The sequence below is a fragment of the Pipistrellus hanaki genome (genome assembly GCF_964339955.1).
Source record: "Pipistrellus hanaki genome assembly, chromosome: 10".
In the NCBI taxonomy this organism is placed as follows: Eukaryota; Metazoa; Chordata; class Mammalia; order Chiroptera; family Vespertilionidae; genus Pipistrellus; species Pipistrellus hanaki.
Genome location: NC_140512.1, coordinates 41,332,479 through 41,360,419, shown reverse-complemented (window position 1 = coordinate 41,360,419; position 27,941 = coordinate 41,332,479). Strand labels below are relative to the sequence as shown.

The window sequence follows — 27,941 nt, the reverse complement described above, 5'->3', positions numbered from 1 at the left end:
TGGAACAGACAGAGATAAAGTGGTCGTAGGTCAGCTTTCAAAGTGAAGTTCCAGCGGCCCTGGATGCGCCAGATTCTGATACTCTACGGCTCATCTCCATGGTGAACACTGACCACTATTTTTCAGATTTTAACACTAAAAGAGAGTCATAAGGTGAAGGTTGCAACTGCTGTCCCCCTCCCCCCCTTTTTTTCCCCTTCTAATTCTCACTCAAGGAAATTTTTTCCATTACCTTTTAGAGAGAATGGAAGAGAGGGAGATGTGTGGGTGAGGGGAGAGAGAAATATCTATGTGAGAGAGAAACATCAATTGGTTGGCTTCTGCACATGCCCTGATAGGGGCTGGGGATCAAGTTTGGAACCCAGGTATCTGCCCTTGAGCAGGAATCGAGCCCAGGACCCTTCGGTGGGTGGGCCGATGCTCTAACTAGCCAGGGTTCCCTTACTTTTTAAAGAACAGAGAAGATGTGAGCATTTTAAGCACTTGTAATTATATTCCTGGTAACCAACATTGATTACCAACTCTATCAGCATTTCCTGCCGCAAGCTGGTTTTTATGTCATCCCACAGGGGATGTGCCGCCTGCTGAATGTGGGTGGTGTGTCGTGGAGGGACTTCCTAAAACAAATATTATGGCCCTTCTCCAGGAATGGTACAAAAAGATAGCTGGTGTTTAGATAACGAGGAACTGGGTCCTGCCTCCCGGGGCCCAGAAACACCTCTGTGTTTTCCTAACACTTTTGTGTCCACAACCCACGGAACAGGCAAAAGAGCCTGGCCTGTACACATCTGTGAAACATACTAGCGGCGATGCATTGATTTTTAAAGTGTTCTATGTTCTTTCTATTGCATCCTGTTCTATTTCATTAAAGACATGAACAGAAACACAGGTCCCACCCTAGCTGGTTTGTTCAGAGAATCAGCCCACGGAGTAAAGGGTCCCTCCCGGGCTCAAGGGCACATTCCTCGGTTGTAGGCTCAACTCTCTGGTGGGAGGCAACCAATCAGTGTGTCCCTCGCACATCATTGTTTCCGTGTGTCTCTCCCTTCCTTCCTACTCTCTCTAAAAATCACTGGAGAAATACCCTTGGGTGAGGATTAACCAAAGAAAAAAGAAACGCAGGTCCACACCAATGGGTGTGCAGTTTGACCAGCACTATTCTCCTCCATCCGGGACCAGACAGACCTGACGGCCACAGACACACACATTTTGTGTGGAGGACGGGGACAGGGCACGTAGCCGCATCTCTAGACTGGGGGCGTTGCCTGCCCGACCCATGAGGTTGCGGGAACATCAGATGAGGCCCCTGATGAAAGAGCTTTCTCCCGCTAAACGCTGCACAGGCGAAAGATTGTAGTATTGACGAAACCTTAATTCTTGGCAAAATACTCAACAATTATTTGTCCTAACTATGTTTGCTGGTTTCTCACATTGAGACTCGAAATGCTAGCTGTCTGTTTGTTGAGGAAATGTTGGTTGGTTTGTAAATTAAATAATAATAATAATAATAATAATAGTTTCGGTTGATCTTGAAAATAATAATTTTGATTGTTAACAACTGTACTCACCCCAGTGATTTATTTATTAAATTATTTATTTATTTTAAATATATTTTATTGATTTTTTACAGAGAGGAAGGGAGAGGGATAGAGAGTTAGAAACATTGATGAGAGAGAAACATCGATCGGTTGCCTCTTGCACACACCCCCACCCCCCCGGGGATGTACTCGCAACTAATGTACATGTCCTTGACCGCAATCGAACCTGGGACCGTTGAGTCTGCAGGCCAATGCTCTATCCACTGAGCCAAACCGGTTTTCAGCAACCCCAGTGATTTATAATCATCATGTGCCTCATTGTTAGTGTGGCTCTTACTTGTACAAAGTTGATCAGCAGAAATGAAATAAGCATCATTTTGAAAGGACATCAATCCCCTTCGTGTTAAACTAATGTTATTAGTGGGGTTATTAGGAGAGTTTTCTTAGCAATTGCTCTCATAAGTGGAAGGGAGAAAATACCTGTTGTCCTTAAGGCAACAGGAAAGTGATATCAGGTGAGCCCTTCAGTTCTTGGAGGCTGTCAGCTGTCCCATGGCATTTAAGCTAAGGGCTCTTCAGTGAGTTAGAGCTAATTAATCCACATACATTCTTAGTTCTCATGTGGGCGCTCACGTTCGCTGTTCAAAACACTAATATATGCTTGTTGATCTTGTGCTTGTGACTTTTGTTGTGGTGAGTTATTTTCAAAGGCCTTTTCTTGCCTTTAGACTCTGTGTGTTGAGAGATAAGGAAACGGTTTGTGTTGGCAGAGTTAGGCTCTGAGCCTCCCTGGTCCCGGGAGCTGTCATTCCCGTGTGTACGTGATACCCTGGAGGGAGCTGTCCCAGAATCAATATTTGCAGAGGAAGCTCTCCCAGCCCACTCTTATTCTGATCAGATAAAAGAAGAAAACTTGGCTCAGAAATCTAAATAACTGCTTCCTCTTCCCCCCACCCATGAGCCGCACCAGTAGGAGACATGGAGAGAGAAACTGCCTCCTTCGTTATTCCTAGACATTAATCTTCATCCAAAAGGGTCATAGAGCACTCCCTCTTGGCTGACTGTGTATTTCATACGTGAGACTTCCTGGGGGAAATCATAGATCCTTAAAAAGGCCACTATAAATTGAGTTTTTGTTCTCAACTAGTAGATATGAACCACTGGCTAAAATGCATTTTGGGAGTCATAATTTTTTAGTATTTCCAATAAAATGATGTTTTCTCGGTGTTGGAAGAGACTGGGCTCTTTTCTTCATGATGAAGGTGCTGTGGTGAGCGTCCCCCAGCCCTTGGAGACCCCCTCTGCGATGCCGAGTGAGATCCACTGCTGAGTTTCCTTTGCCAAGTCCTTTAGCTTGCTTGTGTGTCTGATGTTTTGCTCTGTTAACCAAAGCGTAATGCAGGGCAACAGATACTGATGTCTTCAAAGATGTGACCAAAAAGAATGCAGCACTGTTAGTGGGGAGAAGCTAGAACTCTAGGACTGGATTTCCCTCCCAAATATGCTTTTGTGCTAATCTCTTTCCCTTTGAGTCTCTTTATGTGTATTGAGAATTTGGCCTAGCTTTAGTTGGTGTTTCTCAGTGGTTAGAGCATTGGCCAGGGCACCAAAGGATCATGAATTCGATTCTCGGTCAAGGGCACATCACATACCTGGGTTGCAGGTTCACTCCTCACTTTCTGCCCTCAGTTGGAGTGCATGCAGGAGGCAACCAGTCCATGTCTATCTGTCTGTCTGTCTCTCTCTCTCTTTCCATTCCATCCTTTCCTTCCTTCCACTCTCTAAAAAATTCAATGGAAAAAATATCCTCAGGTGAGGACTAACAAAATAAATAATTTTGCCTTAAAACTCAAAAAGTAGCCGAAACCGGTTTGGCTCAATGGATAGGGCGTCGGCTTGGGGACTGAAAGGTCCCCGGTTCGATTCCGGTCAAGGGCATGTACCTTGGTTGCGGGCATATCCCCAGTAGGTGGTGTGCAAGAGGCAGCTGATCAATGACTCTCTCTCATCGATGTTTCTAACTCTCTATCTCTCTCCCTTCCTCTCTGTACAAAATCAATAAAATATATTTTAAAAAAACACACACAAAAAAAACTTTCAAAAAGTAGTGTTAACTCTCAATTCTGACGTTATCATTGTTCTACATGTCCTATTTCTTAGTATAATAAGGTAAGGAAAAGAAATGCCTCTACCCCAAAGCATTGTTGTTTTAAAAACATAAACTTAATAGGTTACAAAAAATCCAAAAATTAATTTTCTTCACTTTCATTGACACTTAAACTTGAAGGAACAAAAATTCAAATGAAGCATAGATTAATTATGCCATGATATTCTTGGTACTTCCTGTGGATGAAGTTGTCTCACATGGGTATAGTATCAGATTGCCCCCCCACCGCCCCCCAAGAAAACTACTCCCCATTATGGGATGAGGAAAGAATTCTTATACTAATTCAATTAACTAGGTGGAGTTCCTTACTTCTCCAGCCCATTGCATTTTTAAGTGGATTTTAGGATGTTAGTCTATATTTTATATTTTCCTTTGTATTTTCCTACAGTTTTGCAGAGAAAACATGTTTTTCTTTATTCTTAAGTTTCCTCCTAATCAGACCACAGTAGCAACAGGAGGCCTTTGAATGAGCATGAATGGAACTTTTTGCTGGAAACCGAATAGCTTCTGCCCACATTCACTGTTCATGCCTTTTGATGCTCAGCTGGTAGGAGTTACCCTAGGTATCCACAGAGTTCAACAGAATTTCCCTCTGCTTTTTTCATAAACAGGTATGAAAGGCAGGACTTACATAAGTAGGTGTAGTCAAGCCATGCCATTTTGGTCACTTGGGGAGGAATTGTTCACCCCAGCAGTAGTGACAGAGCACATCCTGTGTACACGGCGTTTAGGCGGCCATAAGAGGCATGCAAAAGCAAAAAGTACATGAGATGATATTTTTAGAAATACAGAGCAGAAAGCATCATATTTAAAAGTATATAAAACAATGCAAAGACTGAATCTGGAAGTACAGGGGGTGGCCTCACTGTCAGCAGGGTTGGTATGTTTTTGGTCTGGGTGGGCTTTTTACGGGTCTGCTTTTGATGGAGAGGACAAAAAGAAGGAATGGTATGATGGATATGAGCAATAACTCGTTCTACTTAGGAGTCATCCTCGCTTGTTTCTCCTCCCTCCCACCCCCACCCCCATAATCAAATCATTGCCAAATCGTGTCCATTTTGTCTAAAAATACAACTCAAATCCTCCATGTTTCTTCAGCTCCTTGCCCCTCCCTGGCCTGAGTCTATGCCCTCTCCAGCCAGGATGGGAGCACAGTCACCTAACGGGTCCCTCTTCCTCCTGTCTTGAATCTGTGAGTCTGTTCTCCACAAAGAAGGCAAAAAGCACTTTCGAAAAAAATACGTCCAATCATGCAATTCCCAATGTTAAACTTCCTAGTGTTTCTCCTCGTCCTCAGGCTAGAGTCTGAATCTGCTGTGGTCTGCACTCTCTGGGATTGTCTCATCCCATCACTCACCCCTGCCATGGGTGGCTCCATCTCAGCCTTCAGGTCTTACCCCAAATGTTACTTCTTTTGAGAAGCACCCCCCCTCCCACCCCACCTCCTCTCCAGATGACCTCTCCCACATGGTTTTCTGTCACTTCCCCATTTATCATGATCTTTAATTTTTTTACAATTATTGTTGCTATTGCTATTATTAGTTGTAGTAGTGGTTATTGCTCATTGGCTGTCTCCCCAGCTAGTGTGTGTACTTCATGAGGTCAGAAGTGTATCTGTCTTGTTCACAGGGAATAACCTAGTGCCAGGCATATTATAGATGCTCAATAAATATTGGTTAAAATGGAAGAGCAAGCTATATAAGGAGAAAAATAATGAAATCACTGTGCCTGCATCAGAGTTGGGTACCATATGTTTTGGTGTTGAATGTCAGGGTGAAGTTGGAGATTAGGAGGAAGCTAGAGAGTTCAAGGTAGAACTCCAATGATGAACAGAGTTCGGACTCAATAAGATAAGCAATACATAGGCCAAAACGGCACTTGTTACATTTTTTTAGATTGATTGTTTTAGCAGGTATTGTTTCTATCTCCCCCCCCATTTCCCCACCCCCACCCCACCCCACCCCCGCCACTGGACTGAGTTAGGAAGAGGCTGGAAGCAGGGGCTTTGTGGTCAGAGCCTATTGCACCAGCACAGAAAGGGAGCGAGGACTTGGATAGGGAGATGCTGGGGGAATGTGGGAGACGAGGTGGACTCAAGGCTTCACAGTTCAGAATTTTGTGGTCACCGTGATTGAGCAACCCAAATATACAATATTGTGCTTCTTTCATTATATAATACTAAACTCTTAGCAAAAAAATAAATCACATTAACATGACGTTCTCATGTGGACTTGATAAAAGCCTTCATCTACACCCCAACTCCCCTTTGGGTGAAGAATGAAACTGACATGATGATGCCTTGCTTGTTAGGTTTTGGTGAAAAGGAGAATGAGATCAAAGTTTCCCATTGCCCTTGACTTGACAAATGAGATGTATAGAAAAGTGACCAGTTCTACCGATTTAACTTTCTATCCAAGTAATAGTACCAATACTTAACATGTGAATCTACCTATTATTTTTTCCCTGTCAAATTGCTACCAGAAAATGATTTGATGGAATTTTCTGAGGATGCTGCATGTGTTTAATATGGTTCTTTTTTATTTATTTAAGCAATTGAACAAGATGAGGAGAGCAGTGACAAGCACATACCCACGGCAGAAGCTGACGGTGCTCCAGATCCTCAGGTAGGACCAGTCCCAGGACAGCCCTTCAGGGCCCCTTTCTTTGTGTTGAGAGAGGTGAGAGAGTGCAGGTTTTGTGTTTTGGAAAAATAGTCACATCATGTAATGTGTGGCATTTAAAGGGCTTTAGTGGGGACAGCGGGAAGAGAAGCAGAACAGGTGACTCTTCTGTAAGTCTCCAATATAAAGACAGTTTTTGCAAGTCCCCAATAATTCAATCTACTCCTCAGAATTCCACTGCCCTCAACACCCAGCTATAGCATTATCTGATGTGCCTCAATAGCTAGCTACCTTAAGCTGGGGTCTTAACTTTTTGAATTTTATATTACTCACCCATAAACCTACCTGATAGGACAGTTGTGAGTATTAAAGAGAACAGTATGTGAAATAACTAAGCCAATGTTGGATTTTATTGTATATGAGAACACAAAAGGGGTGCTCCCAGGGAATCTACCGTGCTAGGTACTATAGAAAATAGGTGATCTTTTAAATCCTCTAGATTAGAATTTATTAGAATTTGCTTATTCTGTTTGTTTTTTGTTTTTGTTTTTGTTTTTGTTTTTAGTTCTTTGTTATCTGTCAACTTTGCTGCCCTGCTTAGCAGCTTAGCTGTATGGTCAATAATATACACAGATATGAGCTGTACTTTCACATCAACACAAGATAAAATACTGGTGACCTCCCTATTCTAGTCTGAAAGTTCAAGAAGGAACCAAATATATGTAATAAGTGAACCCCTTGCTTTGTCAGTTATGTAAATACCTATATATATATATATATATATATATATATATATGTGTGAAGATGCCACCGGCCAGGCCTAGGGACCCTAAATATATTATACTAGAGGCCCAGTGCACAAATTTCTAGTATAATATATTTAATTTCATCAGAAGAGAAAATTATACGAGTATATTACATTAAGAAAATATTTGAGGGAAATCACAGTAACAAATTCCATGTAACCATGGTTTTGGCCTTCTCCCCTAATTCCTGCATGCTCTTACAGGCCGTAGTATCACATAGTGTTTGTATAGGGTGGGTCTCTCCACGCGGCGTGCTGTGTTAACACCAGTAATTCCACAAAAGAAGAGGACCAGAGGAATGGCCCACCCTGGACTTGCTTTGCCTCACCTGTACCATGAGGGCCTTGGAGGCACTAGATGATTCCTGAGGCCGAGATGCACAGCATGGTGGTCCAGGCCTGTCCTAGGGATGCTCTGGGCATTTTGAACCCGCCTTTGCCAGCACACTGCCTCTCAAATGCAGGTTCACTCTGAATGCTCCTTGGTCCTTCCCAGTTATCAAAGAGGACGTTCTCCTACCCCAATCAGGAAGAAATTTTCCTTAATTTTCTTCCTTTCTCTGAAGAAATTTGAGAAAATGAATACTTGCTTCCCTAATATATGACTAATAACATATAAGTAATAATGTTACTTATTATCATTAATTGTCTTCTAAATTTTCCTGGTAAGAATTCTTAATATTTTCTGTGTTGCAAATACATACAGACAATTGAGTGATGTAGTATATCATCCCAGCCCATCAGTGTTTTATTCTGCCATTTGGATCATCTGCCATTTGTTTACAAGAGCAAAAAGTTTTTTTATGAAAAAAAAAATTATTCGTTTTTTATGAAATTCAATTCATGATTTAATTTTTAGAGAAATGAATTTATTACATAATAATTGATAAGAATTCCTAGGTTTGTATGGAATCGCATTCTGTAATTGTTAACGGGCTTCATGGGAGACGAACTCTTCCATCCTGATTTTCTCTGGATGGCAGTTTTTGCATGCTGTTTTTTCTAAGTGGTTTTTAAAAGTACAATAATGTAGAATATGTTTCAGACATAAACTGTGTTCTTTCACCTTTGTTATAAAGGTTATTCATTTATCATCATAGCTGTTCCTAAGGGAATCCTGTCCAAGTTTCATTTTGCCACTGAAAAATGAGCCCTACATTCTTATGACTCCATTTATAAAGGAATCAGACTTTTCACTTACATTCCTAACATTTCTCTTCTCAAATATTGAAAATCATGAATTGCTTTAATTATACATTACACAGATTTGTTTTTCCAAAGCAGACCTTGAAATGAGGCTCTTCAATAACTCTTCTGACCCTTACACATTAATTTTTTTCTGGCCCAATAGTGTTAGGTAAACTGTTTATAATTAATTTCACATAAATAAATCAAGTAGTCCCGGCGTGTGAAAGTCGAGAGCAAAAGCTGTTAGTTGTCTTGCTTCTCCTGCCAGAGCAAAGTTCTTAAAGTGTATTAATAAAGTCAGAGGTTTGTGGAATCAGATCACTAAATTATGGAGTTTTGAAAGGGAGCTCTAGAAAACATCCAGCTCAGTGTGGTACTCCAAAGAGAGCCAGCCACCTTACAGAATGATAGAGGATGTGTGGCCATCGCTCTGGGCTGAAAGTTCTCCGGGGAATGAAGAAGCCTCTTTTGGTAATAATAAGTGTTATGTAAGGATTGCTTAGAACTGATTATCTTGTGAAAATGCATCTGGGAATGAGGTGGAAGCCAGAAAATCAAGACAACAGTATTCCTTTTTAAATCATCGGATGACTTAATTATCAATATAAAATAATTAAGTCAATCTGAAACCCATTTTTTTTTTAAGTAACAGCGTTTCGTGTTTAAAATACATAATTTGTGCGCCCAAGTATCAGGTTCTAATAAACATGTATTTCCTTAACAAAGTAAAGTCGGTACCTAGAATCCTAAGCACATGATATATGAAGAATGGCTCGAGTTCCTTAAAAACTCATGTGACACAGAAAACCCCCAAATAGTCAAGGTTTCTTAAATTTCCTCCACTAAGTCCCACCATTTTCTCTTTGATGATATTATAAGGGACCAACACACAGAAGGAAAGATTCTCTCTTCAAATTGTAGTCTCGGGGAACTTAGCCTGGTGGCTGGTGAGCCTGTGCTGATGAGAAGAGGTAACAGGCTCGTTCCTGCTGCCAAATGAGATGGCTCTGTGGTGCTTTCTCCTGTGCACCACCCCAGCCTGCCCCATCCCCATGTGTGCCCTTAAGTCTCTTACCCACCAGGAGCAGAGGGACGAGGACTAACCCCTCACTCTACTGAACAGACACCCAGGGTGCAAGGCCTGAGATGCGAGGTCATTAGCCTGCTCTCTCCACTATCAGGACAGTATTTACAACTTAGGATGACATGGGTGGAAAGAGAAGAAATCACAGATGGTCGACATAAATGAACTTTCTAGATAAGAGAAACTTAATCATTTAAATGTCAAAACATTTAAATAATGTTCATCATTTTGGGGTAGAAATTTCTCTGAGTAGTTGTTCACTACTATATCCCAGGAACCTATGGTCGACCTTGACACATGATTGTTTCTCAAATAAAAATCTATTGCAAGCCCTAACTGGTTTGGCTCAGTGGATAGAGCATCAGCCTGCAGACTGAAGGGTCCCAGATTCGATTCCAGTCAAGGGCATGTACCTTGGTTGTGAGCACATCCCCAGTAGGAGGTGTGTAAGAGGCAGCTGATCAATGTTTCTCTTTCATTGATGTTTCTAGCTCTCTATCCCTCTCCCTTCTTCTCTGTAAAAAAATCAATAAAATATGTTAAAAAAAAATTTATTGCAAGAGTGAATGAAAGAACAAGTCAATGAATAGTGTGTGTGTGAGATGTTAAAAGGAGGCTATTATAAATATGGGTAGTTAAATATTTGAAAGATTGTCATATTGAATAAGAAATAGAGTTTCATATAATACTGGTTTGGTGGTGATGTACTCCTTTAGCTTTTTCTGATATTATATGAAATGCTTAAAGGTGTTCTTTAAAAAGAGGAAAAAGAAGAAAAAAGTAAAGATAAAAATTATGAACAACAAATACATATCTATCAACAAGTGAATCTAAAAGTCAAGTGAATTAAAAATCTGAGGAACAGAATAACCTGGTGAATATAATAGAATCAGGGGCATAGAATGGGAGGGGATTGATAATTCTCAGGGGAAAAGGGGTGTCTGTGTGGGGGGTATGGGAAGAGACTGGACAAAAGTCATATACCTATGGATGAAGACAATGGGGACGGGGGGGGGGGGGAGGTAAGGGCAGAGGGTGGAGTGAGGACCAGGTGGAGGGGAGCTATGGAGGTAGGGAAAGGAGAAACAATTGTAATAATCTGAACAATAAAGACTTATTAGAAAGAAAGAAAGAAAGAAAGAAAGAAAGAAAGAAAGAAAGAAAGAAAGAAAGAAAGAAAGAAAGAAAGAAAGTTTCAGTTGCTTAAATGGGTTGAAGTTCAGAGGTATAAGAATTTTGTCCAGTGTGAAGGGGACTTTCCATGAACTCTGACTCTCCAAAGTACACAAGCTGCCCTGAGATAAACAGATGTCTGTCCAACCTCAGACAGGAAGTGGAATACATCTTCTGAGGATGTTGTAAATATAAATCTCGTACTTGGGTGAAGGAATTCCACTTGCTGACCTCTGGGAGTTGGTGATTCAGGCCACTTCGTGGACTTTTTTAGTTTCCTTTCTAGTTGTCAGAGAACCTGCCAGATAAGCAGATGTCCTTGCCCCTGGGAGTAAAGATTTAGCCATCGTTTGGCGTGTGTGGTCTCATTTCTCTGATGCCCACTCAACAAAATGGGTGCCTTTACCACTAACTGTTAAGACCGTGGCACTGTGGTCAGTTCTGGCCCCTCTTCCATATTTGGTTATGTTGCTGAGTTGATTTAAATGCTATATTGGGTAAAACAAAAATTCCAGTTTGGGCTGTTCCTGCTAAGAGAACTTTAGATTTCTTTATTAGATCATGTCTTGATATGTCAGTATGAAGCCTTTTTTAAAGAATTTGAGCAGAAACAGTTCATAACCTGTGTTATAACAAACATTTTTTTGTCTAATCAAAGTCCTAGATTCTTCTCCATATTATTATTACTTAGGTACTTTGGTGTAATAAAAAATACTATTTTTTTATGAATCATTTCCAAACCCTGATGAAATTTTAAGCCCTTTATTTCAAATTTGTTTGTTTTTGTTAATCCCATTGATTTTTATATATATATTTTATTGATTTTTTTAAAAAATATATTTTATTGATTTTGTACAGAGAGGAAGGGAGAGAGATAGAGAGTTAGAAACAACGATGAGAGAGAGTCATCGATCAGCTGCCTCTTGCACACCCCCCACCGGGGATATGCCCGCAACCAAGGCACATGCCCTTGACCGGAATCGAACCCGGGACCCTTCAGTCCCCAAGCCGACGCGGAATCGAACCCGGGACCCTTCAGTCCCCAAGCCGACGCTCTATCCATTGAGCCAAACCGGTCTCGGCTAATCCCATTGATTTTTAAAGAGGAAGGGAGGATAAGAAGGAGGGAGAGGGAGGGGGAGAAAGAAGGGGAGGGGGAGGGGGTAGGTGAGGGGGAAGGGAAGGAAGGGGTGGGGAGAGAGAGAGAGAAAGGGGGGGAAAGAAGAGGGGGCATCAATATGAGAGAGACATGTCGATTGATTACCTCCCGCATGTGCCCCGCATGGGCTGGGAACCGAACCTGCAACCCAGGTACATGCCCTTGACCAAAAAGTGAGCCTGCGACCCTTCCGTGTGCAGGCTGACACTTGAACCCCTGAACCACACAAGCCAGGGCTCCAGCTTATTTTTAATAAACTTTTCCACTATATTTTATGCAACATTAGAGATCTTCTGCTAATAATAACCCGTAGTAACTTTCCAGTTGTGGAAAAAAAAAAATTTTAAACCTTGTGAACTTGTTAATTGTGTATTTGTACACGGAATGATCCGGTGGAGCTAAAACATTAGGAGGCTGCGTCCTGTTATTTTTAGAACTCTGTATCACTTCGCCCTTTTTGCCGGAATGGTTCCTGGCTAACTTTCCCATGAGTTTTTAACCTTCTTGCTGGGCTTTGCTTATGTAACAGGAAACAGGCTGTCAGGAACAAATAGCGGCATATCAGGAGCACACGTTAGCAGCAAATGATTCCGTTTGCTCTGCCCCTCGCTCTCTTCACATAGCCCGGTCCATGAGCTCCGCCGTGGCACTTTGGGAGCGGCGTTCCTAGATTAAAACTGGACAGTTCCAATCTGGGGAAGGCCGACTCTGTGACCATGACCATGACTGGATCCAGGCGACAGAGAAGATGAGCATGCATTAGGGTGAACCCTGCGGCGGTGTCATGTCCTGGGACTGCGGGTTTAAGTACATCTTCGCCTTTTCTCCGACTCTGAAGGCAGGGGTGATGTGCAAGCTTCAGGGGAGAGAGGACATCGGGCGCATCGAGCTGGTCCAGAAGCTGGCGCGGGAGAACTGTCAGTTTTTGCAGCCAGACAGAAAAGAACAGGACAAATCTGAACACGTAAGCCCTCTTCCTCTTGCGGGTGCGGGTTTGAAAGGGTGGGAGATGTTTCTGCCTGGTTGTATGCTTGAAGGAAAGAACTTTTTATTTCAAATTCCTTAAGTTTTGGCTTTTTATGCCCCCCACCCCCACCCCAAAAGCATCCTCCTTAGTAAAAGTGACAGCTCCAGGCCAGTGGTGTATGACACTGGGTTTATAAGAGAATGCTTCTCAAAAGTAAATCGCGTAGAAATGTAAGAACACATGGAAGCAGCTATGATCGCATGTCAGCATATGGTCCTGATCGGATGGCTTTCATGTTTGACTTTGGGAATGTCATCCCATCAGAAAGTTTGTGGAATATGGACTTTTGAAAGAACGTGTACTTTTTATGATTCGGACAAGGGTGGTTCTAGTCACCAAACAAATGTAATCCTAAATCCCTAGAAATAGACAAGACGAAAAGGACCAATTATAGATGCTCTCACCCAGCGGGACAGTCAGAAGGGAGTTTTCCCAGTGTCTTACGAATGTTTGTGTTCCAACAAGAGTTATATTGTTTGCACGTAGTGAAGCTGGAGGAAGGGCCGCTGTGCCGGGTCCCCCTGAAAGCAGTCATTCAGATGGAGCCTCAGAAGCGAAACCATGGCCCTCATGGCCGGGAGACAATGGAGCCACTTTCTTCTGCTGCACATTGTTGTCGGTTGACTTTTGCTGTTGTTTGTAAGCCTTCACTCGCGGTGCCGAGCTAGCCAGGGCTGCTCACGAAGGGAACATTCCTCTGTGCTTAGAAACATGTCTTTCTCTGACTTTAGTTTTTCTTTGGAATTTTGTTTTCCACCCTTTCCAAGGGGGAAAAGCGCCTCATGCCTTTTCTGCTCCAAGGCCGTCCATACCAAGGCCAGGCTTTCACTGGGCAGGCGAGGAGCCTGTTCCCGGATCACAGGCTGGTTAGTGCAGTAACCACACCTCCCACCATGTCCCTTCAGATCAGAGCAGTTCATGTTGCAAGGGACAAAAACCCTCACAGTTTTCGAGCCTCACTGCTGAACTGTTTCGGGGGTGACTCTCTGACTTGACAAATGGAGCTCTCTGGAGCCTTCCCTTCGCTAGGCACCAGTGAAAAGTTTAGGGACTTGTTTACATTGTTAAAAGCGCCCTGAAGGTTGACAACATCAAAGACGGACTCCTAACCCCTCCCATATCCTTAGCATATTTGAATATCCCAGCCCATGGCTTAAATTTCTCAAAAACAGTATTCCTTTTGATAAATCTTACAAGAGCAACAGTTTTCACATGCCGTATTTCATTAATTTCAAGATGCACATCTCTCCCACCTTTTAGCATCTCTGAAATCAGGCCGAGTCTTAATGAATGATGACATAAAAGCATGTTGTAGTTAGGTGTGGGCATTTTTCTTTCCAACTGGCTCTTAAAATGAGTCTAAAATATATTTTTCAATGCATTGCATATTCAATTCAATGGAACAGCAATTACATATTCAATTCAATGGAACAGCAGCGTACCACTTCACCAAGGTTAGGAATCATCAGCCTTAGGCCATCAACAACTTTATCCTTATTTAAAAGGTACCCATGTTGTGTATGACTTACATTTAGTTCAATTCAGAATACTAGAGTTAGAGCTATTGAGAACAGAATGCCCTCCGAATATGTCATAATAGGAATATGAACTTGGTGCCAATCATGGTAAAGATTTTTAATTTGAGATAGAAATTTAGTGGTAGGAGGTTTGCAACTCTGCTTATGTCATCTACTCTGTCATCTTCAAACTTTAATTTTAAGATTGTAAAATAGAACACAAAGGTGTTTATTTTGTTGCTGTGTTTTGTTTTATTTTTTTCACTTCTCGCATGATGTCACAACAGGGATGCACTAACAGCGGAAGTGTTGGTGCTTCTGGGAGCAAAGATGGTGTCTAAATAAACATGGGAATTAAGGCCTTTTCTCTGGAGGCCTTTCCTACCGAAGCTGACAGCCAGGAAAGGCGAGGAGCTTTTCTCCTTGGAGGTGAATATAAAGGGAGAGCACAGAATGCCTCCTCCCTATAGGATGACACCCGTTGAACTAATCAGCTCTCGTTGCTATTTTTCCTTATTTTTAAATGTTTTTATTTTTAATTTTTCAATCACAGTTGACATTTAAAACTATTTTATATTAGCTTCAGGTGTGAAACTAATATACACACTTAGACAATCATATACCTGGCACCATACATAGTTATCACAGTATTATTTACTATATTCCCTAAACTGTACTTTATGTCCCCGTGACTATTTTGTGACTTCCTATTTGTACTTCTTAATACCTTCACCTTTTTCACCTCCTCCCCCCATTCCCTTCCCCTCTGGCAACCATCAGTCTGTTCTCTGTATCTCTGAATCTGATACTGTTTTGTTTGTTTATAGTGTTCTTTAGATTCCACATATAAGTGAAATCCTATGGTTCTTGTCTTTCTCTGTCTGACTTATTTCATTTAGCGTAAAACCCTCTAGGTCTATCCAACCTGTTGCAAATGGTAAAATTTCATTCTTTTTTATGGCCAGGTAATATTCCATTATATACAGGTACCACGTCTTTATCCAATCATCTATTGATAGGCCCTTAGGTTGCTTTCATATTCAAGGCTGATATTCTTTGGGTGCTCCACTAAATGGATTATTCTGTTTATAATAGTTTATTAGTAATAAGAACCATCTGGTAGGTTATATTACTCTTTTATGTCTTAAGCATTCAGTATATCAACCCCTGTACTTGCACATTGAGTTCACAGTGTCCATGTGGTGGGTGCAGCATTTTTATTTTTCCTGCCCTTGTTTTCTTTTCAATAGCCGTCATCTGCTCTTTCTCATGAAAACGCAGCTATAGCACACAGCATGTACAGAGGAAACTACAGTTTACTTAATGTAAACCCAGGTCTGCAGTTTCCTCCTCTTGTTATAACAATAGCAAAGCCTGAAATGACATACCAGTTTCCTTTTTTTGTGTTTATAAAATGCTTCATCTACTATTCCTGGGCCAAAGCCGGTTCAGGAGATAGCCATAAAATTTGAGTTAGAATCCAAGTTGCCTATCGAGTTATTCTTTTTACTAAACTGCATTGCTTCCCCAGTTCTGGAACGCCACATCCCTTTTTATACCTATGTGCCAACATGAGAAAGCTACTCGGAAGTAGCACTGCATAGAGAAAGATGAGAGTTTGGTAGGATAAAGCTTTGGTTGCTGGTAGGTCTGGCTGCAAATTGAAGGGGCTCAGAGCTTCCTGAGGAGACATTTCTAATTTTTGCCATGATTATCATAAATGCATGCCATTAGAGGAAAGCTTCACTCTGAGCTTTTGCCAGGGTGTTTCTGAAATGAAAAAAAGTGAAATGTGTAATTATCACAAGTTTCTCAGGAAGCACCTGGTTTTCCTCTTTGCTATGAACTAGCTGTAGGCAAAATTACCCTGCACTTATTCCTAAGTGTTGAAAATTACGTGAGGACTTTAAGAAGGGGCCAGAAAAATGACTATTTCTTCTAACTATTATGATAGTGAGATTAACATTTGGTCATTAATTATTTAAACAAAGTACTTCTTATATAGGCATTCTATTTCCTTAGTTCTATGATTATATCAATAGAGAAGGGGGCATGTATTACCAAATGGGAACTTTTGACCTTGACCTTGAAGGGTGACTGAAGGTCACTGAAGAGCAGGATGGGGAAGAGTGTGATAGGCAGAGGGACCAGCAGGAAGACACATGAGTTGAACCCTGGGTGATTCATGGGGAAAGAAGGCAGTGGGACGGAGGAGAGGTTGGGATTCAATTATGAAAGACCCAGTAAGCCAACCTAAGAAGTTGAGACTTGCTTTTCTGGCAAAAGAAAGCCACCAGAGATGGGAAGTGGCATAATTAGACGTGGTCTTCATAAGCTCGCTCTCACATTTCTGTAAAGGAAAAATTGAGTGAGGGAGATGAAAGTTTTGGAGGGAACTCTTGGAAAGCTATTGTAGTGAGTCAAGTTGAAAGATGTAAGCCTACCGCAGGGAGGGGACTATGAGAAATAAGATGTAGGCGGTGAAATTGGCAGAATCTGATGACTGGTAAGGGATGTGTGTAGGTGTGTGTGTTATTTTATAGTCAGGATTTTTTGAATTTGTATGCAGGTTTTTCGGTACCGTGGTAGACACGAGAATGTTCTGTTTGTTGCCAGAATGGTTGTTCTCCTTTGCCGGAAAGATGCATAAGACATGTACCTTGCTTTGTTCTCCTGCAGCATGTCTCCTAAGGCACAGGATATTTATCTCACCAACAAATTGTTCCATGGGGTTCTGGCTAACAGTGTGGGCCCTACATAAACTTCCTTCTTAGACCAGACACCTTGACGGAACCTTAGCCGGTGAGACTCCCTGGAAGCCCCAGAATAAACTGGATTATTTGGCCAAGGGCTGGCATGTGCTGCGATGATGTGTGTGCCATCTTCAGAACTCACCGTGGCTTTAGGGGCGCTCTCCTGCCCCACACGGTCCAACCCGGGGTGTTGCTCTATTTCAGTTTGACAGATCAGGAAGCTGAGGCCGCTGCATGAGCACGCAGAGTGGGGCTGAGCGTGAACTCAGTCTGATGGCCTCCGCAGTCACCTGTGGGGGGAGGACTGAGAGGAGGATGGAAGCTAAAAGGATTAGAATCATGATAGTTCTGAGCACGAGGGCCGATTTGGACAGTCCTGCAGGAGAGACAGAACGATAACTTACTGAAAAGGTGGGGGTGGGTGTGAGAAGAACCAAAGGAAGAGGAATGCAAAGGGGCTTGCTTCCTTGGAGTCCTAACTCAGATATGAGAAGCTTACACACTGTTCAAATTTTATCAGTGACGTAGCTGTATTAAAATATACATTTAGCTATGAATTCGTTCTTCTGGAATACAACTGCACTATTTACCAGACAGCCGAAACTGCTTTTCCCGAGATGTAGTGTATGCTGTGTGGTATGTTAATGAACTTGGACAGTGGAATACCAAGAGTAAGCAGCTCTTGAACCGAGTTACTGATTTCCACGTTGCAGAAAGGAGGGGCTGTATAATGTACGTGACAGCCATGCTGGTGACACTTTCCCCTGGGACCCTGTCTGTACACCCCCCACCCATACCCTCCCCTCTCTCTCCGCTTTCTTCAATTCCTTTGTTAAGTCTGGACCCACCCTACTTCCTTCCCCGGTTCTCATTCACTTATGAAACAGGGTGGGAAGGGACTTTTCACTCTCTGAAACTGAATCTTGGCACAGCGGCTGCCAGGGCAGGGTTCCTCTCCCTTCGACCCCGACCGGGGCTTCCTTTTCCCTGTTTCCTGCAGCCTCATCCTGGAATTCTGCCTGCGCCAAAGGGTCCCTGTGCAAGGATCACTAGGGCAGAAGTGGTTGGGAATCATCTGGCTGGCTGCGGTCTCTCTTATTTCACACGCTAAACGTTGGTCTCTGCCTCTTTCCAACTTTCATCTCGTCTGTGACTTCGTTTAATAAAAAGCCTAAATATAAGCGGAAAGCCCTCTTTTGACTGTGGAAAATACTAAAAGGCAAAGTGGTATTGTCAGTCTATTCGTAAAGTTGCGTTACCCATCTAGTCAAGTAAAGTTAAGAGCAATCTTGGCATTATTTGACGTTTACCAATAATTTAATTTAACCAAGAAACTACTTAGAGACAAGGATAATTTTGTGACATTGCTGGTTGGTGTTGAACGCCAGAATTCAGGTGTAATTGGCAATTCCTAATACATTAAATTGCCCTCCTGTGTAGAAACCGTGTTATTTTTCTTAATAACAAAAACTTGACTTTTTGTGTTGGTTGGGTACAAAAGCACCTCTTCACCAAAGTAACGCAAAAGTCGTAGAAGATAGTTTTTGCCTCCAGGAAGTTTACAATCTAGCTGGCTCATGAGAAACAACCCTTCAAGATAGCATTTGATGAAGTGTTTTAAATAACTCCACAGGCATTCAGAGGGTGGGAAATACCTCCTGTAAACAAATTTCACAGTTGCTTCAATCATGCTCTTCAAACTCAAGGTTTAAAAGTTCAATTTGGTTCATGTATTCTTTAGTCAGAGATGGGGGGGGGTGAGGGAGGGAGGGAGGAAGAGAAAGAGAGAGAGAGAGAGAGAGAGAGAGAGAGAGAGAGAGAGAGAGAGAGAGAGAGAGAGAGGAGAGAGAGAGATATCCTCCAGAAGAGTGCAGCCTGCAGCCAGCAAGAGCCAGTGATGTGCTGGGGGCTGGAGCCATCTGCTCACTCGCTGTATTTTTAGGTTCTCACAAGAAGCCCATTGCACGACCTGACAGTGTAAAAAATTTAGTTTCAGCATTTTTAAAGATGGGGGATTTGGTCATTATGCTTTTTTGTTTATTTTTTTCTGAAAATATCCAAGTTTATTTGAAAAGGCCCAATTAAGAAAATTGATACTGACTCGGTTAGTTTGATTTATCGAACTCATGTTCTTCAAGGATCTTGTATTCTCTATGGTACAGATGCTGCTCGCTGAGTATAATGAGTTCTCTGTGATTAAAGTACCCATATCATCTCTAGTACATTAGTGGAATCATTAAAGTGAAATATTGAAAAATAGGTTATTTTTCTTTGGCTTTTGCCCTCTTCCTTGGTATATCTCATTCTAGACCCCTGGCAACTATATATTCTTATCTACCCTTATCAAGACTTGATCTGAATTAATATAACAATTTTATTGCCTTATAGATTGTTGTCTGAGCAGATAACAGAAATCCTTACTGGTTCAGTTTCATTTGGGTTCATATTGGACACTTTAAGACAAACATGTAGAAAAAAGATGGACTGTCCTTCACAGACAGATAGTTCTTCATGACAGTGTGTACCACTGAGGCTTGGAGCCATGATGTGAGGAGATATCAAGGAGTAGAGAGACACAGATACCAACTTATGACATGCCCTGGGTCCCAGTGCTGCCCTCATACATCACTGCCTTCCGGAAGCTAATGCTCAGCAGGAAACTCAGAGGCAGAATTCAGTTACCTGCAGGGTGATTACACAGGGCGCTATGGAAGTTTGTCCAGGGAGCTCAGCTGGGCCAGGAAGACCTGCACGTGTCCCTGATGAAGAGACAGAACTGGAGGGGTCAGAAGAGTAACCAGGAGGAGTGGGAAGGATGGGCAGTCCAGGAGGAGGAAGGAACTTGTGTGATGAACTGAAGAGTCTAACATAGAGGATGCTGCCTCTCTGGAGGCAGAACCAAGTACCTGGGGTGGGGTCATGAGGGAAGAGGCAGGCCCGTGAGGGGGGCACAGGGGACAGAGGATGCAGGGCCAAGAGCTAAAAGCACGATGCAGCCCTTGTGAGGAATTCAGTAGGCAAGAGAAAGATGATCAGATTCGAATTTCTGAGATTCCTCTGGGGCAACGTGGGAACAGGTTTGCAGAAGAATGAGTCTCGCTGTCTGCTCTCAGAGCTATTTCTCTGACTCCTTTCTGCCCAGTCCTCTCTGTTGGTTCTACCAGGCAGGAATGAGCATAAACACGGAGGCTTCGCTGTGAGGAGCTCAAGTCCAGGGATGTGAGCTAAAGTCCCTGGGAAGACGGAATGCCCAATTATAGCTCAAGTCTAGTTCATTAGCTTTATCCTCAAATATGCCACCACATCATCGCTTTCTTTAAAAAGTCGACTTTGAGTCAGTCCTATTTTTTTTTTTTAGAAATGAAGTTTGAGCTCGCATGCAATATGAGCACTTTCTGTTCACAAACACCATGCGGGCATATATGTTCAGTTTAAATATTCTCACTCTGCTGTATGGAGTTTGTCCCAGATTGATTCAGCCAAAGTTTGGTGATTTCTGAGTGATTCCAATACTTCAATTGGTAAAGATGAGGAAAAGGAATTTATAAAAGATTTCCATATGGGATGCAAAGAACCATTTTTTCCGTTTGCAATGAGAAGTGGGTGTAAAGGAAAAATTCCATCTGGCATACAGCAGCCCTAAATGTTGTTTTAAAATAGCAAAAATAGAAGATCGCTGAAAATATCATAACAGAACATAACAGACTGTGGGCAAGTGTGCAGTACATATTTCTCTAATAAGTCATATTAAATACCCATATTTTACTTAAAACATGACCATGTTCTTATTTGTCATTACATGAAAATTTGTCTTTAATTTTTTCAAAAATGGACCACTCACTACCGAAGGAAAAAAGACTTGATTTAATCTGTAGAAGTTAATGTTATAGCAGTTAGGTTTACCTGGAATGAGGGTGTCCCCCCCCCCCATTTTTTTCTTTCCCAATATTTTCCTCCTATAATAAAAAAAAAAAAGGAGAAATAAGATATGGCATGCATGTTTCTTTATTGTACATTTGTACATAATTAAGTGAACAAGGCTCAACAATTTTAATAAACACTTGTAAATGTTCTCTTTGTTCAGGTTCCAGGAATGGCTGGGCATGATTGGGGCAAGCTGAGTCAGAATAAGGGATTAGGGGCTGCTTCAGATCCAAGAAACACACGGAGGGGGAGAATAATGGTGATAATAAGGTAATTAAGGTGGCAGGAAGTGGCTTGGGGATAGGGATTTGTAAGGCGGCTCATGAAAATGTAATGAGTCATAAGCACATAGCTGGCGACCACAAAGGTGAGGGTGGGGTGAGATTTGTCAAGGTAACATTTTGGCCCTTCGCAATCATAGAGGGGAGAGAGTGTATACTTCACATAGATGATTCTATAGACTTATCATGGTCTTTCCTTGGCTAGGATTTATAGAGGTAAAACAAACTCTATATTAATACTCTTATGAATAAAGATTGCTAATGATCTGCAAAGGGTGCAATGCAAAATGAAATCCTAGACTGAATTTTACAGTTGACATGAAATGCCATCACGTTCTCCCTGCTCAGTGCAGGTATTATTAGTACAAGTGGGGTGATTGAGATGATATGTTGTTCTTCGCCATCAATCTGAGCACCCTAGCTTTCCTCTGAGAGTCACACGTGTTGGGGAGAACTTTTAGGTGTCATGTGTCTTGATTGTTTAGGTAAGAAATCATTTCATTAAAAAAACTGGCACCTGCTCAATAGGATTATAGAGTTTCCTTTAGAATGGGGAGTCAGTACTACACTTCTTTTGGAAGTTCATTAAACACAAGAAAATATTTTAAAATGTTTTTATGGATAATAGTCTGTTAGTGAAATAGATACCCTTTAGCCTCTGTTATCAGAAGCAAAACAAACAAACAAAATCATGAATAAAAATAGCAGTGATCTTGCAGATTTGTTAGAGAAATTGTCCTGACGTCTTTGTGCTCTCACCTCTCTGTGTCCCCGAAGTTGTACTTTGTGGGGCCCTCATGCGAAGCTAGCCCCATCGAAATGACCCTGGTCCCAATGAAACGTTCTGTTGAACTGCTTCTCCCCTAAGTATCAGCAATTACTCCGTCAGGAAATTAGCACAGCATCTCCTAAAAGCAGGCACAGACAGTTTTGTCAGCAAAAAATAAATGGGATCATCCAGCACTTCTTATTAAACACCCATACGGAAGCACGGACCTAAAAATTATCTCTGTTTTAAAACAATATTCAAATATGACTCCAAAAACAGGGGAATCGAGAGGGGAGTTGAAGCCACAGAGCTAAAACTGTCTCCTCTAGAATTTGCATGGCTCAAATTTTAAAAGGTGTGAGAAGAACTACAGGATAAAAATGGCAGAGACTGCACACACGTGGCCCAGGTGGTGCAGATTCATACCTGCACGTTTGAGATGAAGGGATAAGGCAACAAGGTGAGAAAGGGAAGAGTTCTATCTGGTATAAGGCAGGATTCTGACGAACCCTTACAACCCAAGAGAAGGAACCTTGGCGTAAAGCAGAGAGCCAACCCTATTCGGAGTGTCTGAAGAAATATAGTTGACTGCCAGATGCTTGTGGTCAGGAGTATTCGTGACTTCTGACCTGTTAAGTGCCATTTCCATTGTCATTCGGCAATCAAATCTGACCTTTATCTCAGTTTTCAGTAGATCCCGTTTCCGTCCCAAGTCAGTAAATTCCTGCCCTTGGGTATTATGCATAATCTTGGCATGGACTTGAGATCTGCACAGACCTGAGGAAAGTCCGCCACACCCTGGAAAAATCCTTATTAATAAAGCTCAGTGGCCCCAGGTCTATTCAACATCTGCAGCTGCTTATTCCCGGGGCCCGCCCTCGGAGGTTTGCCAGTTTTGCCTCTTAGCTCTGACTTCTACTTTCCTGCTCCACGTGTGGCTACTCCAGAACCTTTAGGGAAGGATGTATGAGGGTGTTTTGATGGTCCCCCCTTTTGGCCCAAACCTAAGTTTGAGGCTGCTTCAGTCCAGAATAGAAGAGCCAGGAACGGATTATATTAATCCATGCGTGACACTGGATGCCTGGCTGCAGACCTCCCAGTCTGGGGACCCTAAGAGGAAGAGTTGAGTAGCACAGGCCAATGGGCCACTCATAATGAATTGAATGTGCCTTAAGCTGAGTGAGGGGAATTCAGTCACTTATGTAACTTCACTGGGGTCTTCACTGGGGCCAGCATCCCTCATCACACCACCAGAGACGTCGTTTCTCTATCGTCAGCAGCTTATCTCAGATTCCCATGCTCGAGCCCGCGGGGATCACACTAGGTGAAGAGGGGATTTAGCCACATAGCTGGTTAGCTTGTTCCTACCAGGCGTGCCATTCAGCCACAACACAGGAAGCTGACTTTGTAGAGAGCCTAAGCAATTTTCAATCTCAGGAGGATTTTCTCCTTTTCATACACAGAGCACATTTTTAAAAGATCCGGCTAAGGTTAATTTACTCTTGCCTCTCTGCACTGGGACAAGCATTTGTTGAGCACCTGTGAACCAGGCATCACAGAAATGGGACAGAGAGAGAAGAGAACGAGATCTGGTTTGAGCCCCAAAGACACCCTGCCATTTAGTGAAGGAAATGATTGAGAAAACAAAGGCAGCGCAGAGGAAGGGCAGTTAATGGAGAGAACTTTAAAACAATAAGAACCACAAGGAAGAAAAGCAAAGTGTAGGGATAACTAACCACCTTTCCCAGTATGTACATGATGAGGCTTTCCTTATGTTTCCATAACATACATTACCTAACCATCTCTCCATTTGCAGGGGTCAAATGTGTTTTCCAAATTTTGCTGTTATAAATGATCTGACATGCACATCTCTACAAAGAAACCTTTACCTAAATTGCATTTCTTAAGGATGCATTGCTAGCTGAGTCATTACTACCTACCTACAGGTATGAACTGTGTTATCTCTTTTATGTTTTTGTTTAACTCCTTTTCATAAAGCATGTTCCAGTTTTCACTTACTTCAGCAATACACAAAAGTACTTGCTTTGTAATGCCCTCGCCCTCCCCTTCACCCCCATTGAGGATTATGATTCTTAAGAGGAGATAGTAAATATTTTTGTCAGGATAATGGGGTAAGGAGATACTGTTTTGTTCAAATTTACATTGCTTTTCTAGAGAGATTGAATATTTACAATATGTATTAATCCACTTACCTTTCTTCTGTAAATAATCTACCTCCTTTGCCCATTTTTCCATTGGGGCTTTTCTCATTGATTTGAGTAAGTTCTTTACCTATAAGGATATAAATCTTTGTCATATTTGTTGCATGTAGTTTTCCCCACTTTTTTCCTTACCTATTTACTTATTCTTATACAAATGAGAACAAAAATGTTGATTCATGTTTTTAATTTAAAATTGCTTTTTAAATTAGAAAGTCCTTCCTAAACTTTTGGCCAAATACTTAATTTTAGTTACTTTCTACAATTTCTTCTAGAGTTGCACTTTTCACTCAGGTCTTCAGTGTTGCTGGGATTTATTTTTGTAATGTGGAAGTAAGATTTCTTGATTAGCCATCACATGCAAAAGTTTTCTTCATTTAATTTACTATTTTGCTACCCACATTAAAAAACACATTTTATTCTGAAGGAATTGAAACTCTGTTGACAAACTTCCTCCAAAGTAAATATATTAACTACAGATTTCATGAGTCACATTACCTCTCTGAGCTTTAGTTTCCTCATTTCCAATTTAAAGGTGAAAGACATAAAGTTTCTTCTAGCTCTAACATTCCTTTCTTAAACGGAAGACACGCATCTCTTCAAGGTCAGCAGCATCCATACTTTTGGGTGTTGTATAGATTTGGGGAAACCGTCGCCACAGTAAGCGGATGCCGATTGATTATTCGGGAGGCTTTGAGTTTTTCCTCTGGTTTAATATGCCTGTCAATGCCAAGAATCATTCTGTTCTTTTATGTTCTAAAAATACTCCTGTGGATGGAACTTCTGAAAATTTACTCTCTGTGAAATGCTGTTGATATGGGACAGATGGCTGAGCTAACATATCCCGCTAGAAGGATCTCTGCTATCAGGGTATGAAAGCCATGTTTCAAGTCGAGTCATTAAATATTTGGGATTGTTTTTCTGAGTTCAGAATGTCCTGATGAGGACTGAGATATGGAACTCCTGAATAATGACAAACTTAAAAATACTTGATTGTACTGCCTTGAACTCTTCGAAATGACAGGAAAGTGGCCTAGTTGTTTATACTGGCTCAATTCATTAATCCCTAGCTACAGCTGAGCTCCAAACCACTGCTTCTAAAAAAAAAATGCAAATTTTTATCTCTCCCATGTCTCTCTCATAAAGAATCTGCTCTCTGCAGGCAATCCTATGTTTTACTTGAACTTTTATCCCCAGTGTCTAGCACTGGGCTTTGGGTTACTGTTTGTGGGCCTGAACTGGGCAGAGAAGGCAATTGTAGGTGATTTAAAATCTTTCCCAAGATCAAGCCCTCAGACCAAATCTCTCCAAATCCAAGTTGTACCAGCTCCAGGATTCCAATTCATTGGAGATCAAGTTTTAAATGAAATGGTGTGTACCTCAGAAAATTAACCTGGAAATGACAAAGCAGAAAAGCTGGGAGGTCCTTATGATAGTCAGTGTGTAACTGTGGATGAGCCTTTGGCAGAATTCATACTTTCTGAAGAGTAGACACAAACTTTCAAATACCAGTGAGTCCATTTATGGAGCAAGGATCTTGCCTGGGCAGGTTTCGTCCTCTTTGTCACCCAGGTACGAATCAGTATTCAGCAAAAGAGAACTCTTTTGGGTCCATCGCTGAAATGCTTCCCTTTCTTTTCAGTTCATTCTTCTTTCCCCTCATACCCATCCTCACCCCAGAAAAAGAGGGAGAATGACCTTCTACTGTGCAACCAAATTTAGTCTGCCTTTTTTTAAAAAAAAAATAGATTTTATTGATTTTGTACAGAGAGGAAGGGAGAGAGATACAGAGTTAGAAACATCGATGAGAGAGAGTCAGCTGCCTCTTGCACACCCCCTACTGGGGATATGCCCACAACTAAGGTATATGCCCTTGACTGGAATCAAACCCGGGACCTTTCAGTCCCCAAGCCGATGCTCTATCCATTGAGCCAAACCGGTTTTGGCTAGTCTGCCTTCTTTTAACCCAGTGTTTCCCAAACTTCTCTCTTGATGAGAATCACCTGGTGGAGTTGTTAAAACACAGATTCCTGAATCCCAACTAAGAAGTGCTAAACTAGAATTTTTGAGAACATATAGGTAAAATTGCATACCTAACTTAGTGCTCTGTATATAACATCTGTCTTAGAGCACTAGTTAAGTATACAATTTTACCTATATGTTCCCAAAAATTCTAGTTTAGCACTTCTTAATTGGGATTCAGGAATCTGTGTTTTAACAACTCCACCAGGTGATTCTCATCATGAGAGAAGTTTGGGAAACACTGTTTTAACCTCTTCTCTTCCTTTTCATTTCCTACTTTTGTTTGTTTGCCTCTCAAATAGTTTTAGCAATATTTTGTTGCATTTTCAAATTCTCTTAACCAATTTTAATACCAACTTCCCATGGCTGTGCAATGAACCAAGAGCGACTGGATCTTACCTTTCTCCCAATTTGTTGCAAACTGCGGAATGAGGTTTCTGAGATGGTTACTGCAGAGGCGAAAGGTGTGCCTCTCCAAAACATCAAAGAATGTGCAGACATGAAAAAACAAGAGTGTTTGTTTACTCAAAATGCTTTCTATCTCCATGCTCCCGTGCCATGTGATCTAGCAGTTACTGTGGTAACTAGGAATTTTTTATTCTATAACTTGTACAAGTACTGAGGCTGCCCTTTTTATTAATTCTTTGCCCTCTTTAAGTTACACACATGCACGTGTGTACTCACAGACACGCAAGCATGTTTGCATGCACACATGCAGACACACACAAGTAAACACAGAAGGGATTGAGAGAGTTGTAGAGTCCCTTGACTTGAAGCCTTTGCATTTTCTAAGCATATTACTTTATACTATCTTTGCATTTTATTTTAATACTAGTAGCCCTTCACACGAATCCGTGCTCTAGTAGCTCTCTGCCACCCTCCTGTAGCTCTTTGCCCGTTGCCCTGCCCTCTTGTAGCTCCCCTGCCCTCTCCCTATCCCTTTCTTACCTTGCTGCCCTGCCCCCTCCTGTAGCCTTTTGCCGCCCACTTGTAGTTCGCTGCCCCACCCTCCTGCAGATCCGTGATCTGGTCGTTTGTTATGCAGTTGGTCATTACTCCTCAAGGCTTAATGGATAATTAACATATTCCTCTCTTATTATATAGGATTTTTCCAGCTATATTGAGGTATGATTGACAAATCAAAATCATATCTACTTAAGATACATGATGTGATATTTTGATAAACCTATGCATTGTACCATGATTGCCACAATCGAGCTAATTGACATATCTGTAGCTCACACAGTTACCCTTAGAGAGAGACAGAGAGAGACTCTAGAGAGGGGAGTGTGTGCAGGAGCTGGGAAGAGGTGGGCAAAAGGGGGATATGAGGGACATCTGTTATAACAATATTCATTACATACAAATAAAGTTAGCTTTTTCCAGTAATTTCAGTTTATGAATTAGGTCTTAACCAGGGGCATTTCCTAACACAGCTGAATTTTCAGTGAGAGAATTTGGGAGGAGAAACCTGAGCCATAGGGATCTGTGAGGGCTAGCTCTCAAGACTGCTCTAAAACCCACACTGCCCTGTTAAAGGTTCTGTAAAGCTGCCCCCTGGAATTATTCAAACCCAGGTGATAAGAATGTCCACTAACTATTAGTTAACCAACTTTTGAAATTATATTTTAAAAAAGGTAAGAGACAATCAAACTTCATTTCTCCCTTTTTTGAGGTATCAGCCTCTAGAAGTG

At 41.7% G+C, this 27,941-nt stretch overlaps 1 protein-coding gene across 2 annotated transcripts in view; it reads left to right on the top strand.

The window, feature by feature from the left end:
• Positions 1-27,941, top strand: part of RAPGEF5 (Rap guanine nucleotide exchange factor 5) — a 181,753-nt gene that overhangs the window by 86,772 nt on the left and 67,040 nt on the right. Inside the window, exons 8-9 of one of the 2 annotated variants that reach the window (XM_084896499.1) lie at positions 6,256-6,329; positions 12,574-12,699. In XM_084896499.1, the coding sequence (XP_084752625.1) occupies positions 6,256-6,329; positions 12,574-12,699 (200 nt within the window). Of the gene's footprint in view, positions 1-6,255; positions 6,330-12,277; positions 12,700-27,941 lie in introns of those variants that run through there. The other variant, XM_084896500.1, reaches the window with a different exon arrangement.